The 18,798-nt window shown below is 45.0% G+C and overlaps 2 protein-coding genes across 2 annotated transcripts in view; one reads left to right on the top strand and one right to left on the bottom strand.

Annotated features, from left to right (window-relative positions):
- The first annotated feature begins 377 nt into the window (after nucleotides 1-377).
- Nucleotides 378-18,798, top strand: part of RHOQ (ras homolog family member Q) — a 25,537-nt gene continuing 7,116 nt past the window's right edge. Inside the window, exons 1-4 of the mRNA XM_054821834.1 lie at nucleotides 378-895; nucleotides 1,039-1,097; nucleotides 17,080-17,244; nucleotides 17,989-18,084. Of these exons, the coding sequence (XP_054677809.1) occupies nucleotides 754-895; nucleotides 1,039-1,097; nucleotides 17,080-17,244; nucleotides 17,989-18,084 (462 nt within the window). The 5' untranslated portion in view covers nucleotides 378-753. The remainder of the gene's footprint in view (nucleotides 896-1,038; nucleotides 1,098-17,079; nucleotides 17,245-17,988; nucleotides 18,085-18,798) is intronic.
- PIGF (phosphatidylinositol glycan anchor biosynthesis class F) overlaps nucleotides 15,908-18,798 on the bottom strand; it is a 24,211-nt gene continuing 21,320 nt past the window's right edge. The window contains exon 7 of the mRNA XM_054821832.1: nucleotides 15,908-18,052. The gene's annotated coding sequence lies outside the window, so the exon portion shown is untranslated. The remainder of the gene's footprint in view (nucleotides 18,053-18,798) is intronic.

The raw sequence follows: 18,798 nt of genomic DNA, 5'->3' as shown, positions 1-18,798 counted from the left end.
ATTTAGTTCTTGTCCTCTGGTCCTTCAGCCTTTCAAATGGGTACTCAGGACTGTTTAAACCACACGCGTTAATGTTCTTAAATACGTGCCCGCTCCTGAATTTCAGACCCGAGGACCATAAACTCAGTGCAGAAAAGAATCATTTCTCGTCCCGGTGATTATTTTCATACTTCGCGACTCAGTTACGGGCTAATGCCAGAGGATGCGACCGAAGTTTCCTTTGTACGTACAGGGCGATGGTGGGGGGACGGGGGTGTCAGCACAGGGGAATTAATGAGCCCCCGGGGCTTTCGCGGGGCAGGAGCTGCCCGCCGCGCCCCAGTAACTTGCGGAGCGTGGCTGCTCCCCGGGCAGAGCCGGGTGTTGCTGTGCATGCGTGTGCGGACAGCGGGGCCGGGGCGAGCAGCCGCTCACGCACGCCGGCTCCAGCCCTGCAGCCCCGGCGGCCACCCGGCCGCCTCGCCCCGCCGCCAGCCCACGCGTGGGGCGCCCCTCCCCGCCCCGCGGGGGGCCGCTCCCCGCCTCCGCCCGGCCCCGCGCCCGGGCGGGCTGCGGCGGGCGCTTCCCCTGCGCGGCGCGGCCGCGGCCGGGGGAAGGCGGCTCCCGCCGGGCCCAGCGCGGCGGCGGATGGCGGGGGGGCCGCGCCCGGCGGGGGCCGGCGGGGGCGCCCGCTGAGCGGCGGCGGCGGCGGCGATGCCGGGGGGCCCGGCGCGGCGGGGCGCGCCCGTGGGGCCATGAGGGCGGGCTCCGGCCATGGCCCATGGCAGCGCGGCGGTCATGCTGAAGTGCGTGGTGGTGGGGGACGGCGCCGTGGGCAAGACGTGCCTGCTGATGAGCTACGCCAACGACGCCTTCCCCGAGGAGTACGTGCCCACCGTCTTCGACCACTACGCAGGTGAGCGGGCGGGGGCCCGGCCGCCGGCGGTTGCAGCCGCCCTCCCTCCGTCCCCGGCCTTACCCTGCCGGGGGCGGGCGGGGGGGATCTATTTCGGCCGGGGTTTGCCCCGCTTCACCCGCTGTGTTTCTCCCCCCTCGCAGTCAGCGTTACCGTCGGGGGCAAGCAGTACCTGCTGGGGCTGTACGACACCGCCGGCCAGGTGAGTGCCGAGCGCTGCCCGCGACCCCCCCCCCCCCCCCCGACACCGACCCCGTCCCCCTCCCCGTCCCCGCGGCGCTCCCGGCGCTGAAGTTATTTGCAGGGCTGCGGTCCGGGCTGGGTGATTCAGAGGCGGGGTGGCGGAGGCCGAGGGGGGCGATTGATAAAAACCGGCTTTAAAAGAAAACCATCGATCCAAGCCTTATTCCTGAGGACAGGCTGGCGGAGACGGGCTTTATTTTTAGCGGTGCGTGGCCGGGTCCGGGGGAGCTGCGGCCGGGGCGCCACGGCATCGCCCGGCGCGGGGGGAGGCGGCGTGGCCGGCCCGGGCTGGGTCAGCTCTTGCGGGGCAGCGCTCCCGGCCGGGCAGCGCCCCGGGTCAAACCCCCCCCTCCCCGCCCCAGAGTGCCGACCCCCCGGCGGCCTTCAGGTGGGGGAAATGCGCCTCGCTTAGCACGGAGGGAACTTGCTGCCTCAAAGGAGTCAGGTCGGATAGAGACCCAGGCTGCCGCAGCTTGCCTTGTTTGTGCTGAACAGCTCTTCAGTAACTGGAAGGAGTTGTTCAACTTCAAGGTGGGAAATAATAAAATGTAATTCTCGGGCACTGCCTTTGAGATATCCTGGGTTTCTTCTGCTATCCCAGACAATTCGAGTGATTCATTTGGTTAAGATTATCACAGCTGTTGTGAAAGATGCTATGTCAGTGTGTATCTTAAGTAACTTTATGGATGGGTAAAATGCTGGATGTTTGGACGGGTCACTGGTGTAGCGGCTACTAAAGGGCTCCATTACTTAAGTCACTTCTTGGTCAGCTTAACTCGCGCGGCACCAGCTGCGGGCCGAGCGTGGTCTCTGGGTTAAAGTACTGCCCACTCTCTGGAGATGCCTTATTGAAAGAGAACAAGTTTGTGAAGGGCCTGACCCCGGGAGGTGCAGGCATCTGACTCCCAAGGAGATGCGGAGCATATACGGAAATGCTGCACGGGTTTTTGTAAAGTTGTGTATTCCTTATATTAAAACTTCTTCTTGCAATGTGAGCATGTGTTCTGGTCTCACATGACCTCAGACATGCTTCCTTGTTGTACAGAGCAACTAGTAAGATAATCTCACTGGACTTGCGTAGTCTGAAGCCATATTTTTAACCATGTTATTCCTATACTTTATTGAACAACTGCTGCCTGAATTAGGGTACCTTTTCAGATCTGCATACAGCCTTAAGTAAGGGAAGCAGCACTGAACCGGTCTTTTATATCTTTATTAGGCCTGGAAACAGTAATAAAATGAATTCCATGAGAATTATAGGAAACAGCCCAATTTCCAGAAAGCTGATACCTGAAGGGTGAGACTGTCCCAAAAAGACTGACTTCATGATTGTCATCTCACTGATGTAAACACAAACTAGTCAAACTTATGCCAACTAAGTGCGTTTCTTATTACTGTCACAGTCCTGGTTTTCAGTAGTAATTGGTTCAAAACACAGCTTATAAAATATTGCTTAAGTAGGTTACAAAATGAGGATCTAGTGCTCAGAAATATAAGGCATTTGGTTAATATGCTACTATTTTTTGCTTTTTTTATAATTAGCGTCGGAGAATGTGAAAGCGACCCTAGCACTACTGCACATATGCATAGCTTATTTGTGGATACTGTCTCAAACTGCTTGTGCTGGCTTGTTGCTATTAATGGGAGTGTGTGTTGTTAGCTCTGTGTAACCTTAACTAAAGTGGTTTTGTGGTATCCCACTCTGCCTGAATGTGCTGAATACAAAACCGAGTGACCTTTGGCCTCCTCAAAAGCTAGAAGGGTAAAGCGGCCAGTTTGCAGCAAACAGCAAGCGATGGTATTCCTGTTATACTAAAAAAAAAACCTTTTCAGTGTGAAATTGTATATCCAGATGTGTAAAAAGTTGAGGTAAGCTTTCCCCCCCACCCCACCACTAATTCTGAGAAGCTGAAATGTTAAGTTGGAATTACGGATCAGTTTCTGATGTACCCAGGACCAGGTCTTGCAGGCCTAATTCAGAGGAGCCTCACCTCACTTAGGGTGTTTTAATGAGGCTACCTTTACAAATATGTCTGGTCTCGGCAAAACTCCCCCTTTAGTTAGACTGGTGGTGCTAATAAAATCTTCACCATTATCCCCATCCCACTTCAGGTTATTTGGGGAACTGGTGGACATCTGGGGCTGCCCACGGGAGCCCCATCCCAACATCCAGCACAACTAAGGAGATGCTCATGGGGAGTCTGTGTTGCCAGTCTAGCAATTTCATTCTTTCAGCTGCTTTGTCAGAGAGCGTGCTGACAAGCCTGCCTTCCCAGAGCTATGTGATAACAGAAAGCTTACTTTAAAGCCTAAATATATATAGTGAAGAGCAGAAAATGGCATGAGTGGATGGTGCCTTCCCTGTGTTGAAGAAACAGTGTGCTGCATCTGGTATGTGCCTGCTGCTTGCACAGACTTCTGTACGGCTTGGATTCTTTGCTGCTCAAAGTCGGGATTTCTGTGCCAGCATACATCAGTGCTTTTATTTCTAATTCCGTCACCCCCAAATAGTTTTACTGTAATGTACTGGCCTGATAGTATCATTTTATCAAAACTTGGCAGTGCGTGATCGCTATGGTATCTAAGCAGTGCACAATCTTCAGCGTGTTTATACTCCCAGCTCTGGACAGAGTACGTAGGTACAATCTATAGATCTCATTTTGGGGGAAGAGGGGGGAGGGGGTAGATGGAGGTTCAGACAGTGACCTACTCTAAATGCATGCAGGAAGCCCATAGCAGAGGAAGGATTAAAGACCTTTTGATTTCTAGCTGGTGCACAGCAGGCTCATTGCCCTGCAATACTGACTTACCAGCCAATGGGTCTCTTCAGCTTGCACGGTGATGTATTTAGCACCTTGTGACAGACTTCTCTTTGGCAGAGGAGTTGCAAGCTTTTGAGTTCATGGCATCCAGAACTCATTTCAAGCTTGCTTCTTCACAACACACACAGGATCACGTGTAGTAACTACACCGATGACATAATGCCTCACATCTTTGCCACTTTAAAGCAGGTTGAGAATAAATGTATTAAAATCCTATTTTTTCTGTGTTATATATAGCAGGAAAAAATACCACTAGCAGTTCACAAACTTCAGTTCGTACACAGACAGACCTTCCCCCCTTTGTCCGTGTGTGAATTCAGGCGCAGGCTTTTCTCTGGCTGAAAATACTGAGGCCCTGGTTCAGCAGAAAATAGTACAGCTGCTGGGCAGTGGAGGCTCTTGGAGCCCGTTTGGGTTTGCAGCTGTGGAGGAAGGCTCCCATGCCAGGGCAGCGGGTGGGAATTCGGTGCTGATGGTGTTCGAGAGGACATTCCTCCAGCAATTCCTCCCAGAGGTGGAGCCAGCAGCTCCATTTAGCCTTGCTGCTGCACATAGCTGTGCACTGAGCCTGGGTGGGCTTGGAGTGGGTCCTGGTTTCCCCGGGAAGAAGAGAACTGTGGAACCTGCCTACATCGTGTGGAGCTCGGAGCATCAATGCACTGAAGTTTAAATGTGAGGCGCTAGTGATACTGATGTTTGGGTGCCTTTGGCTTTGCAATAGCCTCTCTTGCCTTGGGACACTGTGTGTCCGTACTGCTCTTCATTGAGCAGAGGCATGTAGCAAAATCAGCCTGGGCAGAGAACCATGGCTTCAGCAGGGATCTGTTAGCTTCCCCGTGTTGGAGTGCTTTTGAACTAGTGACAAGTGATTACCATTTTGATCTGCAACAATACCAAAAATAATACTGCCAGCTCTCACGATACTAAAACTTTTGGAGGAATGTCCGTAAGCACTAACGAAGAGGTGTGCTGCGTGTCCCCTTGCCACGTCCGAAATGATCAGGGTAAGCGGGAGGACACCCAGGAGTTACCTCTTGGGGATTTCGCTCCGTATTGAAGTCTGCTGCTTAAAATGGCAGTTGGGGTCCATCCTCCTCTCAGTCCCTTTTGCTGTGGGGTTTTCATTCATGGTATCCTTTTCCTCCAGTATGCGCTGACCACATACTGGTGGAAGCCGTGCTCTGTTCCTGTGTCTTTGCTGTGAAGGACTGTCAGGACCTGGAGGGAGGATGGGGGGGATGCAGGAGCAGAGTGGGAAGAGAGATGCTGAGGCATGGCACCGCTGGCTGGTGCAGGTTTGGCACCACGCCAGCCTCTGGGCAGCGCAGAGCAGGGTACAGAAGGAGCAGAGTGAATCTTACAGTGGTGCAGTGCCTGATAATAACATTTATATCCCTCAGCATCACTTACTGTTGCGATACTAGCGTGGCCTCGTTGGACAAGAGCTGAGGTAAACTGTGTTCTTTGGCTTTCCACTTTTACTCCTCTGTCTTAAAGGCCCTAATACGTGTAGGGCAAGCTGTACTTCTGATACAGTAAAGCTCTCGGTGCCTTCTCAACTGTCCCCAGAACAGCAGCCACAAAACATGCTAAGCCCTAGAGCAGAACAAGCCGCTTCTTGGTTCCTCTCAGTTCAGATACCGATGGCTACTCCGGTTGCAGCCGCAGCCATCTTCATTCAGATACACTGATTTTTTGGTTGTAATGGAGGCCCTGATGTTAAAAGCAGTTTTATATAAAAGTTGGTTGGGCTGCTGAAGGGCGTAAAGCTCTTTCAAATATTAGCAAGATCAGTGCCTGCGTTAAGGCCAGGTGTAAAAACAAATGGTTATAACTGTGAATGTGCCTGTGGGAAAGAGAGGGGTGGAGGTGTGGTTATTAAAATGGATGGTCACCAAACTTGTGGTGGTTGCTATAAATAAAACAAGAAATAGCAGTAATCTTTGTACTCCTTGCTGGCTATTTGTCTCAGCTTTGGTTGGTAGCCCTGGTCTAGCAGGTCCCACTTCAGTATCCTGCTGAAAGGAGAGGCAGCTGCCTCTCCTTTTGATTTTGCCTCTCCTGATTTTGGCTGGCCTGTTCTGAACTAGAACCGTCCCTCCTCAGACCACATTACTCCTTCTGAGTTGCACCTACCAGGCAGCCGTAGCACCAAGTGCAAGCCTGGAACGTGCAAGCACAGTCTCTCACAATGCAAAGCCTGCCACCCTTTACCGTAGAGCTGTAAACATTGAACCTGTAACGTGATGTTGGCAGATCTAAAAATGAAATGGTAGCCATTAACATCCTGTCCCCTTTCTGTCCCCCCCCCGCACCTCCCTCCTCCAACATGCGTTTTCCCTTACTCCCTTTACATTGTCCCAGCTGAGCTGGCAGCTGGCGCTGAGAAGCTGTGAGCTCACTCCCGGGTGAAGCTGTGAGCTCACTCCCAGCCAGCGTGCTGGCCTATGAATAGCTCAGCCTCCGCTGATGCTGCTCTGCGCTTCAGGACGTTGCCAGCCATGTAGATTTAATGGCTGTGCAGCAACAACTGAATCTATGCAGATAAAATAAAACCACGCCTAGATTCTCCCTTTGAAATTTAAGTTTTTCAACACAAAAGAAGGAGGTGAAGTGCCTGAGCTTACAATCTCTTATGTTGAGAGTTCTCTAGACAGGTGTTTAAGCAAAGACAAGCTTTCCCTTTAACAGGAAAGGGACTTGTACCTTCACATTTGCTTTTAAAAATGGCCTTCCAACAATAATAATCCCAGTGCGAAGCTTACATTCAAACGCCTCTTTGTGAGCTGTGACTCACGCTTTGAAAGCGTCGTATCTTTCCTAGAAAGGTAGGTAAGTATTGTTGTCACCAGATGGGGACTCTCAGGATGGGAGATGCTGCTCTGAGTTCCCAAAAGCATCCACTAAATATATGTGGCTAACTCCAGACAGTTATGCGTCATTTTCAGAGTGTCAAAAGCCCCACAGCATTTCTGAATAGCAGCACTGAGTTATGTTAAAATCAAATGTAAGGGATAGGTTTGAAAATGTAGATCCAGACTGTCTTTGCCAAATTAATGGTAAGTTAATGGCAGACCAAAGTAAAGGACCCAAATTGGCAAGCCAAGTTTGAGAGGTTCTCTGAAACTTCAATTTTTGATATGTTAAAAGCACATTTTTATGAAGACTGTTGACCTAGAGAGACTCTTGCTAAACATTGATTATGTGGTCAAGTAAAATCCCTTTTTCCAGGGTTAAGAGTCAGTAGATATCCTTTAGTTTGTGACAGGGTTTTCTGTGAATTTTACTCATTTATAATTTCTTCAAGGTACAGTCACATCTTTCAATGCTATCCAAACATCACCAGCTAAAAAGGCAACACTGAATACAAGCAATAATTTCTGCTCTTCCAGCACAATGTTATTGCATATCCTCTTACTTTCCGACTTCATTTTAAGATGGGGTGTGCACCCGCACTTATTTGAGTATCGTGTACTGTACAGCTGTACTGCGGGAGGCAAGAGTGAGGGAATGGGACAACTGGGTAAGGTGGCGTGAGCTGGCTGAGCTTTTCCGACAGAGAATGTAGGAGACCCTGGGAATTTTTGGCAGGCCCATAGTCAGACTTCTTGATTGAAATCTGTTGCCTTTGCAAAGAGCTCTTTATATTTTGGTAAATATGAAAAGTATAAAAAATGCACTATTTTTCATTTATAGCCTAACTTCTGATTCATCCTCCAAACTACATCTTAAAACAAACCAAATATAATTTAGACTAGAGTCCTGCCTCTATAGCGCAGACCTGCAATGCAGAAGGACTTACAATGTGTGCTAGGGTCTGATCCAAAGCTGTGTGTTAGCAGGCACCCTAGTGCTGATTTCGGGAAGCTTTGTTCCTGTTCCTTTATTGAGAACACATGGGCAAAGTGGACGTAAGACTTACTTCAGCAATACCGAGGTTTTGTCAGTCCCAGGCATTCAAAGCGATGAGTCAGCTATTCCTATCCGCAGACAGCACTACCTAAAAACCCTAGGAAATCAAAACGGCTTGAGACTTTTTCTTTTGCCCCTTGCTGGATTTGGGTTTTCTTCAAGCTTTTGGGTTTCATGTATTCAAGTTTTCTCAGTGTCTGTGGGAGACTAGAAATTTATCTTTCATTTAAAGGTGAAAAGGATGTGGTTTTTCTTTATATGATCATGAGACTCCAGGAACCTAGGCTTTAAGAAATAATAGAAAGCACACTGATTCCAAATCCTGCAGTTTTAGTGTGAATTATAAAAATGAACATTACTAAAATGGATGCTTTGGGACAGAGCTTCAGGACTTTTTTTTTAAATCTCCAAATTAGCAGTTACATTTCTAACAAAACTGCCCTTCCTCTAATTAGAAAAAAAAAAGCAAACTGAGGGCAGAGAGGAGTTGCATCTTTTTGCTGCTCTGTTCTGTGGTTTTATAAGCAGTCTATTGGTTTGGACTGGTGACTGGATGATTTGCGTTCAGAAGTTCAGAAAAATGTGTCTGAAGGCCGCATGGCACTTCCAGCAGTTGTGAAGAAGTTGTGTCATTTGACGCGTTAGTGGCTACTGTCCTTAGTCTGTTTTGATCCTGCTCTGTGCTGCATCCACGTTGTGGTAGGTGCGCAGTAATTCTCTGCGATGGCTGGCGCTCGCTGGTGTGTGTATAAAAATGCAGGTGGCAGCGTTATTCTCCGGAGCAAAGGACCATCGATCAGCATCCTAGGTGAGCTTATTGCTTCAGATGAATAAAACACAGACTGAAAGTGCCTCAGGCAGCTTGCACTCTAAATTGGATGTAGCCACGAATGCTAAAAGATCATCTGTAGGACTTAATGCTCTTGTTGGTCTCATTTCCAGTGGCGGAGTCCGTAAGGGATGGATGCCAGGCGTGACCTGGGCTCATCTTTAGTTAGGACCAACAGATAGCCCACCCGTGGGCAATGAGATGGCTTACATATTCCTCACTTAAGAAAGAAAAACTGTGGGCAGTTTTTCAACTGCCTTAACATCTGCTGCTGTGAAATCGTTGAGTGTTTTACCACATTCTTCAATGGAAGCTGTTAGCCCTGACAAATCGGGAGTTGACATAAAACGAGGCGCAGAAGACTCTAAGGAGCTCTTTTAATTCCAGAAACCCTTTCAACCTGATGCGTTTATTCAATGTGGACATGATGGCACCGGTACTTGGCACTTCATCTTCCGAGGAGCTGCATGATGGGAATTAATCTTGAGGAGCTAGCGTGAAGGCTTAGTCTTCTATCTTACAAAGCTGTTGCTCAACACTGGACTCAAGAACGTGCTTTTGGGGGTTATTTGTAAAAACTGGAAGGGAATGGGACACCTAACTGATCAGTCTTTCTTGCCTGGGTAGGATTTATATAGTTACTAAATGAAAAGATGTGTCTGATATGATACAGATAACTATATTAAACCATCTCTGATCCATAGTCTGTTTTCTGTGTGAGAACAGATTTATTGATGGTCATGCTTCTGTAAAGACAAAGTGAAAGAACCCATCTTTCCTAAGAGCAGGTTCTGCAGAGGATCCGACCAGATCCCCCCCGTACCAGAGTGAATTTTATTTTTTTCCTTTGATTGCCCATATCTGAAAGAATGGAAAATCCTGATTGTTCATGGCTGCAGTCACCAAAACTGGGGTGAATTCCTTTCTTGGAGAAAGTGGAAATCCTGTGTGGGAAGAGTGCTGTTCATAAGGTCACTGATGGTGAGAGAGGAACCGGCATGGGACTGCGCCACAGCCTTGTGATTTCTCGTGGGTAAGGAGCGAAAGCGCCTGCCCACGGCAGGCAGTTTGCCACTTCTTAGGAGCTCCGTAGTGGATAAGCAACTGGTATAAGGCGTTTAAGAGAAACTGTGCTCACCGATACTGCTTCCAGTCAGTTGAATCCATGTCCTGTTGTTATAGACGCTAAAATAAGTCTTATAGAGAAAATTCAGGGACTTCTACTTTTAGAAAACCACGAAGAAGCCAGCAAGTTAAAGTTCCTGTGGTGATGGAGAGGAGGGAGGGAGTGTTGTGTTGAGACTGTCTAGGAAAATAGTTTAGCATCACCACATGGCAAGATGCAGGATTTGGACAGTATTTAATCCCGCATTAAGACCGGGATCAATTCTGATCACTTAAAGGCAATTTTATTTATAATTAAAGGAATATTCCATCCTTGTCTCTAATGCTTTAAAATCCATCTTACTAGGCTCCATCTTCCAGCTAGTTATTTCTCTCTACACAGAAAAGCTTTTCAGACCTGTAAGCAGCTGCATAGTCCTTAAATATGCCAGAAGGAAAGTTTTGTCAAAAAAAAAAAAATCGTAATTCACAAACCTCGGGCTTTTTCAATGTATAATTCATACCGCCTTTGAACAGTCCTCCTCACAGGAATTTAGAGATGGATTTAGATCAGCTTACTTCATTTTTAGAATACAATGGAAGAGCACTTACCCTGCATTCTTGCAGCCTTTTCTATAAATTAAAAATAGATGCTGGGCCCAAATCAGCAGCTTTTTGCACTGCCTGGGAAACCCGTGCGGATGAGCCACAACAGGACAATTCTGCTTTCTTTAGCAATGCAAGCTGTATGCCCAGAAGCCTGTGAAGAGACAGAGGGGTCTGTAGTGCCTTTCTCCCCTGCAGCCAGGGAATAATCACCACAGCTTGTTTTGCATGTTCAGAAGCTAGCGGCTACAGATGTAGGTGACCAAAAAATCAAACGTAGCCGATCAGCGTAACAGGGCTTGGATTGCAGAACTGGACAAGCAGTCGTTTTACGGCAATGCTGTGTCAGGCCAAATCGCCGCTTGCCAAATGGCCCTGCATTAGCGGTGCCTTGTCAGCGGCAGTGCCAGGAAGTCAGCGTCCCGGGGACGCTCCGGCCTCCTTCCCTGCAAAGGGTTACAGCGTCACACACCCCAGGCTGAAAAATTTTGGAGAGTTATTTTAGCCAGGGAAGCAATTTGTGCTTGGCATGGGGCAGTACAGACCACTTCCCTCCCTCTCCTCCCCCACCCAAGCATCTCATGGAATCAGAAACCGCAGGGTGATTCAGTGGGGTGAAGTCTTGTTTCCTGGTGTGCTTCTGGAGCTGGCAGTTGCTCTCAGAGGCTTTGCCTGGTGCTTGTGGCGAAGTTGCAGATCAGCTTTTAATTCAAATAATCTGGGGGACACGGCAGGATGTGTCCACTGGGGTAACGATGAGCTGTTACTAGGTCCATGGGGCGCGTGTTAGCTACAACAGTTGTTATGGTTCACTTGTTATGTTTTCCAAAAATTACAGGGGGCCTTCTGAAACAGAAATTTCTTTTCAGGAAAACTATGAAAAATGCGGTCTTGAAGGATAGCTTTGAAATGCATTTCAAAAATTAAAGCATGGCAATTCATATTGAGAGAGGACTTTTGACTGTCGTTACCAAGCCCTACTATGAAACGGGTTACAACTTGGGCTTTTAGCTGGGATTTTGCTCTGCAGAAACTGGCTAGTTGCATATGTGGGCCTCACTGAGACCCTTTTCAGCAGCAGCAGTCATAACCCTTCACTGCGTAAAGGTTGGATTCCTCTAGCAACTCCGCCTGATGTCTATTTTTGGCTTCCCCTCTAAAAACAGATGGTTGGGAGTGAGAACCTCCTCTTATGATTGCTGTTGTAAGCTGTGAAAGCAACAGATGGTTGCTAACACCGAGATCACAAACCTAGAGTTGTTGAGCTCGTTTTTCTTCCAGTCATGCAAGCTTTATTTTGTTCCCCCCCATCCACTTTATACTTTCTCCAAATAGAAAAGAAAGAGGCTTATCCTTTTGTTTATAAGAGTTTGTCAGTATGATATAACTAGAGACATAGCGTTAGCATTTCTTTCCTAAGCTGCAAAACACATAAAATCATTAACTGCTTGGTTGCACCAGAGTATAATACGTCGGGCCTGAATTAAAACAGAAGCATGACACATCTTGCTCAGGGCCCCTGACATACCAGAATTCAGTTTTTCCTATTTGCTTAAAGACGCTAGCCTTCATACTTGGACGAAAAAAAACATAAAATCAAACAGATGTAGGTTAACATCTTCGCTACTTCTAAGCAGATCTGAGAGGTATGAATTTCCCCAAAGGTCTTGGTCAAGGCGTGGGAAGATACTGACTGCAAAGGTGACTCTTCTAATTGCCTTTCATCTCCCCAAATTGGCTAGAAAGCCCCACTACCATCCCAGAGGAGGAAGAGGCCTGTGGTCCCACATTACTGAGAGAAGGGTAATGGGTTTAAGCTGAAGGAGGGTCAGTTTAGATTAGATGTAAGGAAGAAAATCTTCACTGTGAGGGTGGTGAGGCACTGGAACAGGTTGCCCAGAGAAGCTGTGGATGCCCCTTCCCTGGAAGTGTTCAAGGCCAGGTTGGATGGGGCTTTGGGCAACGTGGTCTAGTGGAGGGTGTCCCTGCCCATGGCAGGGGGGTTGGAACTAGATGATCTTTGAGGTCCCTTCCAACCCAAACCATTCTATGAGTCTATGACCTCTGTCCCTGTCACTTTAACTTGGGCAGGGAGGAGCGTGATACCATAAAACAGGGGAGCTACAAGGGCTCTAGTATTACGGGATCTCAGTATGCCTGCACCTCTTACTTCAGTTTTCTAATAAATACAAGAAAATAATGCTTTTTGTGGGTCAAGAAGGTTGTCCAGAAATTATTGGACTTCACTTTGTCTTAATTTATTTTTTTAAGAATATCCCACTGCACGTAAGCCCTGTACATCAAAGGCTTTTGGAGTGCTCTGCAAAGACTAATGCATTATTAAGCTGGCAAACCCCTGCGGGTCACTCCAACAGATGGGAAGATGCAAGTAGAGAGAGGATAATAATTTGCTCAGGGCTACCTATTGTGTCAGCAGCAGAGTTAGGAATACAGTTTGTGTGTTTTTAACTATGTGTCTCAGCTGATAGCCATGGAATTGAGCAAAAGTATTAGTTCAAAATCAATTCTGCTTTTAGTCTGAGCAAACCCTTGAAATGAAGAAGAATATAATGCTGCAGAATTGCAATACCAGTCTTCAGTCTGCATACCAAAAGTTCCTCAAGACCTGTTTTTGAGCAGGTAAATGTCAGGAAAAGAAATAGCCAAATTTTGGACATGTTAAATCAAATCCACCTGAACATCCAAAATACAGTGAAAATCAGTGATTCAGTATTCAAGTACAAGGCAGCAGAAAATCTCAGAGGCAGATTATTAGGTACTGTAACATGGAAAAAGAGACCTAAACGAGAGATTTTTAAGGAGCTAAGATAAAGGCAATGCTAGATTTAGCTGCAGAATATCAAAACTAGGGCAAATGAAAATTTAAAAGTATGAGTTTCCATTCTCCCCTCTTAAAAACAAAATAAAACCCCCAAACAGTCCTTCACAGTTTGTAGTTGAGAAGCCAACTCATTAGTTTCTCCATCTCCTCACAGAGATACTACGTAAATGATGGATGGTCCTGCTGCACTGTAGTATCTTTCATAGGGATCACAGCTCCATGTAACATTAATTAAGCCAACATACTTGTGTCCGATTTGTTTAAAGTTATTAGAACTCTCATATTTTCAGCATGTTTTTCTATCTGTATTCATCTGCTTCAGCAAACAGTGAACAATTTTGTCTTGAAGTGCAGAGTATGGTGGAAAATGAGCCATTTCACTATTATAGCCTGGAGTTTTTGAGACTCGTACTGCATATTTTGATCCTTACTGGCTTTCTTGCCCATCTTATTCACATTCTTAAAATATTCCAGTTACATTCTTTAAATATTTTTAATGCCTAAATATACACGCAGTGCATCCTCCAATTAGATTGGAAGTCTAATTGCTGTACAGTGTGGTGTGTACATGCACTCAAATTGGAATTTATGTTGACTGGCTAGTATAATTAGATTTTGCCATCGCATTTAATTTTAGAATAAACCACGTTTATTTCCCTTATACTAGATTCAGGAAATAAATTACAGTTGAAGCAATGAGATTTTTCCAGGCTTCTCTAATATTCAGTCTAAATTAATTTGATATTTCAGATTCTTCCACCAAGTGCAGCAATTATTTAGGCGCAATACAGCAGGGAAAGTTTTCGGGTTCGATTGCTGAGGGGCTGTTGGGGAGCAGAAGGAGTCTTTAAGCCCAGACAGCCTACTAGATGCCGGTAACATTTAAGCCAGGGTCTCTCTTAGGAGGACCCAGGACCGGTCTAATCATGAGGCTTTATTAGAATTACCTGCTGTTATTAGTATTGATACAAATCTAATTTTCATATCACAGACAAGGTTCAACGGAGAGCCTGGCAGCACTGACTTGTTTGAAGCAGCAGGATGGGTGGGGATAGCCAAATTCTCTGTTAATTTGAGTAAGCGTGAATGCAGTGAAGTCACTGTAGGGAATACCGTGTACATCTTTGGCCGTGGTACACGATGTATTCAATCACACTGTACTTGCCTTCAGTTTAACTTCTTCATTACACGGGATGGACCCACAGCTTTGCCCAGTGCAGATGGGACAGGGGATAAATCAAAAGGCATATAAATAGATGCAGGGACAGGAAGAGTTCAGCAACGCACATGCCTTAAAGAGCAGTAACATTGCTCGCTCCCACACGACTGCTGATGAATACTTGGGAAGTAAGGTGCAGAACCAAGATGTGGCTAAATGTACAAGGATTTCTGTCTAATGGGATTTAAAAAGATAAACTAAATATGAAAGTTTTGAAGTAAACCATGCAAACATAACTCAGCTTTGAGATCAGAAAATGATTAGTATTTGCTATGAATAAAAGGTCCGTCTCTAATTTGACATGGATTAACTAAGAGGTATTTTAAGGTCAGTGGACTAACAGTAATTTCTGGTGACAATGACATGTTTTCTCCATTCCAATATTTAATGCAGACAGTACTCTAATTATTGCAACCCAGGTGTGATATTTTTAGAAGATGTTGAGTGTAGTGAAGGCACCTCTTTGATATTAGGCATAAATTATGACTTTAAACTAATTTTTTTGTTTTTTAAGAAAACTTTTTCAGTAATACCCTGCATACGATTTAGTAGGGCTGAATTTGAGAGCAACTGACAGATCTGCCTGCGTGTTCTTGCATGCAGATTTTGTACTCCAGGGACCAGTGTAATTTGCAGTTGGGAAGCTTCTTTTAGGATTTCAATCTCCACCCTAGATAACAGAGTGGCAACCCCGAGCAGGATCTAACTACAGTCAGTAGTAGAAGTGAACCATAAAATACATGCTTAAACACAGAATTGAATGCTAAATAGTTTCAAGTTGCTATTGTGATTTTTTTAAAAGTTATTTCTGCCTTCTATGATGAACATCCGCAGATGTGGAAAAGACGTGGTTACTAGTTTTTTTTTCTTTGGACACGGGGTAGGAGCCTGACACTAGCAGGGAGACAACTGATCTTCAAAAAGGCCTGTCAAATGTTGCAGTTTCACAGTAGTTTCAGTTACTGTGGTTGTGAAATTAGGAGCCCGTGTTTACAGCTAAGCATGCTCTAGCTTATTGACAAAACCGTAGAGTATACGAGACTGGTATCAAAATGACACATGAGAATACTGATTGCAAATAAAGAATATTGTGTAAATAGACACTGAAGAGCATTGGCCAGTTGGCTTCCTTGCTAGTGCAGTCTCCTCCGGTGCTTGTTCCCACGTGTGTTTTCTCCATTTCACGATGAGGGTAAGGGCCCTCCTCCCAGAGCTGTTGACTTCCAAATGAAAACATGGGTCTAACAGAAACTCTTCTGAGGAAGTTCTCACGTGTTTTCTGAAGTTCTAGTAACACCATCTTTAAAACTCAACAACTAATCAATGAAGGGCTTTTTTGAGGGTGCAACTATACGTTAATAATCTGGTAATGTGACAGTTGCCAAGGAAATGAAAATTTAATTTTCTGGCTCATTTCAAACATGGAGTTGAATTACATTTTTGTCTCTACATTTAATGAACAAATCGTTCCAATATTTGTGAGATTTAATTAAGATGGGGAGCTTCCATGGGGAAGAGGGAGGCTGCTGCAGCAGCCATAATAAAATAGTGTTTATTGTGGAGAAGAAGGACTAAAACCAGCATTCTTTGCTGTCTCTGCAATGCCTGGGCTCAGTCTTAGTAACTGATGTTAAAAAAAAAAAAGAAAAAAAGCAAAAAACCTAAGGTAGGAATGGTACGGCACTGGTTCACTGCTATAGGCCAAAGGAAGCCCTGCAGAGAGAACCTGGGGCATGTTCTTCCTTCCTGCTCTTAGATAAAAAATATGGCAAAATCTACTTTCTTTCTCTCTTGCTAGAGGGACTCTGTTTTACAGTAGGGACAATGCTTCTAGGTACCTCTGTTGCCAGGGTATTGTATGCCCTGGCAGTAGGACTCATGTCTTTAAATGATATGATTCTAAATGACCAAATAATAATCTTTTCACATTACCACCCCCCCCCCCCAAAAAAAAAAAAAAGGCATTAATGTTCCCCTGATAGTGTTCTTGATCTTTAAATTCTGTTTCTCCCCACTCATTGCTGGGCTTGTTTATAGAAAGCAGAGTCTGGACAAAAAGGGTCCCTTCTGATCCTTACTTCGTCTGCCCTGATCATTAGCAACAGGACAGTAATTCTTCTAAGAGACAGAAAGAAAATTCTAAGGAGGGACTTAAATATCACCTCTACACATGATCTAAAAGAGAACATGTAATTTAAGTGTGTTAAATAGCCTAAATGGAGCCTAGCATAACCTGGATGGCTCTACAGCAGTCACATCTGCAAACAAATGCTAACCTTTGATCTGCAAGCATGTGTGAACCATAAGCCTTTCTTTTTCTTTCCTCCTTAAAGTGAAAACTTTTTAAAGGGTAGTATTCTGTATATTCTCATACAGAAGTTAAGTTTTTATCAGTATTAACACACAGGGGGGTTTATATTATATTCACATATAATTCCCCTCATATCACACTTTGCTTTCACAGCCACACTAACCTGGAATAGTTGTAAACATTCAGAAAGTTTGCTTCAACAAAATTCCTGAAATGTGAATGTTTCTGAATATAACTGTTAAAATTAACAAAATACAAGCAACAATATTGCAGATAACAGAATTTTTCTTTCTCAGGAAGACTATGATCGTCTGAGACCTTTATCTTATCCTATGACCGATGTCTTCCTTATCTGCTTCTCAGTGGTAAATCCTGCTTCATTTCAAAATGTGAAGGAAGAGTGGGTACCGGAGTTGAAGGAATATGCACCTAATGTTCCCTTTTTACTAGTAGGAACACAGGTATATCTGGTTCTGTTCTACTTTATTTAAACAATTCAGGTCATTGTATGGTGCCTTTTCTTTGGGCTGTAAGTTCAGGCCTGACAGGACCCGAACAGCATCTCCTTCTTGCTTTGGAGGAACGACCCTAACATGTGGCAGAAGAACGTAGATCTGTGGTGTTCTCTAAAGAGCTACCTCCGTTTTGTTAAAATATATGCATTTTAAACAGGGTGGCAAGATTGGCTGCATCCCTCTGTGTGACTTTCTATAGTCATGGGACCTAAGGAATAAAATTGTCTGTTCATGCCCATGTTACTTGGGTCTGCAACTATTGGTTACATCCAATATTTGCTGAAGCAAAGGAGCAAGGGGAAAAGTGAGACAATTTCCTCTTGCTTCTTGTGGGCAGTGGTCTGGGCTTCAATTACAAAGTGACCCACATGTTGGTATTATGTTTGGGTTAACCCTTCTGCCACTGCTGGGTATAGATTCTGGTATTCCAAGATGATCACTTCTAATTGAAGAGCTGAATTACAGAATAAACATTTGTTCCTTCTGGATTAAAGGTAGTAGTTCACAGCTTAAATTTCCAGGGCTTTTGGATCAGGAAGGGTCCACAGTCTGAATCATGACATGACTCCATTTTTATACATTTAATACTCCATTAATTAAATAATTTTGCTTTAAAAAGAGGGTATCATATAGCGTGCTGACTTTTGTTTAGAAAAAGTATTCCAACATGACTGCAATCTTTCTTGCTAGATTGATCTTCGCGATGACCCAAAAACTCTGGCAAGACTGAACGACATGAAAGAGAAGCCCGTATCTGTGGAGCAAGGACAGAAGTTAGCGAAAGAGGTAAACCAGATACTCCTAAATGAAACCAAAGCAAAGAAGCAAAAAGCCCTATTTCCAATTGACTTTTTCTTCCTTTATCACTTTGCCCATTTTTTTTACCAGTCAACATATGAAATCTTATGACTTGTTACCAGTTAGCAATATTTACTTACATTGTTGAATACAGCTAACAAGCAGACCTGTGTAATAGCACTTCCCTATTAGTAATACTTGTAACTTTCTGCATAGACACTTATAAAAACTACATAAGCATTAGTCAGAGAGAATTAAAATCAGAGTGGTTGAGGTTGGAAGGGATCTCTCCTGCTCAAGCAAAACGTTGGAAGCATCTTTAAGAAATCATTTGAGAATGCTACACTACCATTTTAACACACTGCATGGATAATGCTTCTCAGGACACTTATTTTTGAAACATAAATTGGTTGTGTAATTCTTTTTTGCTGTTTAACGATCAAATGACCTTAGGACCCCACTGCCAATTGAAAGAGCTTATTTAATACACCTCCTTTATAAACCAAACCAACTTAGGTACATTCCAGATCTTTGGCCAAAAGATAAATCTTTCCTCCTACAGGGGGAAGCAGATTTAGAAAAAATTCTAGATCACAGCCAAACATTGTGATGGCACCGTAGAAAAAAAAAAAAAAAAAAAAAAGCAGAACTGCACAGATAGAACTGAACAGCTGAAATATATTGCTATTGAATGAACTTATT

This window comes from Grus americana, chromosome 3 (genome assembly GCF_028858705.1).
Source record: "Grus americana isolate bGruAme1 chromosome 3, bGruAme1.mat, whole genome shotgun sequence".
Taxonomy (NCBI): domain Eukaryota; kingdom Metazoa; phylum Chordata; class Aves; order Gruiformes; family Gruidae; genus Grus; species Grus americana.
Note: the sequence above shows the minus strand (reverse complement) of the source record. Positions and strands in the feature narration are given on the sequence as shown.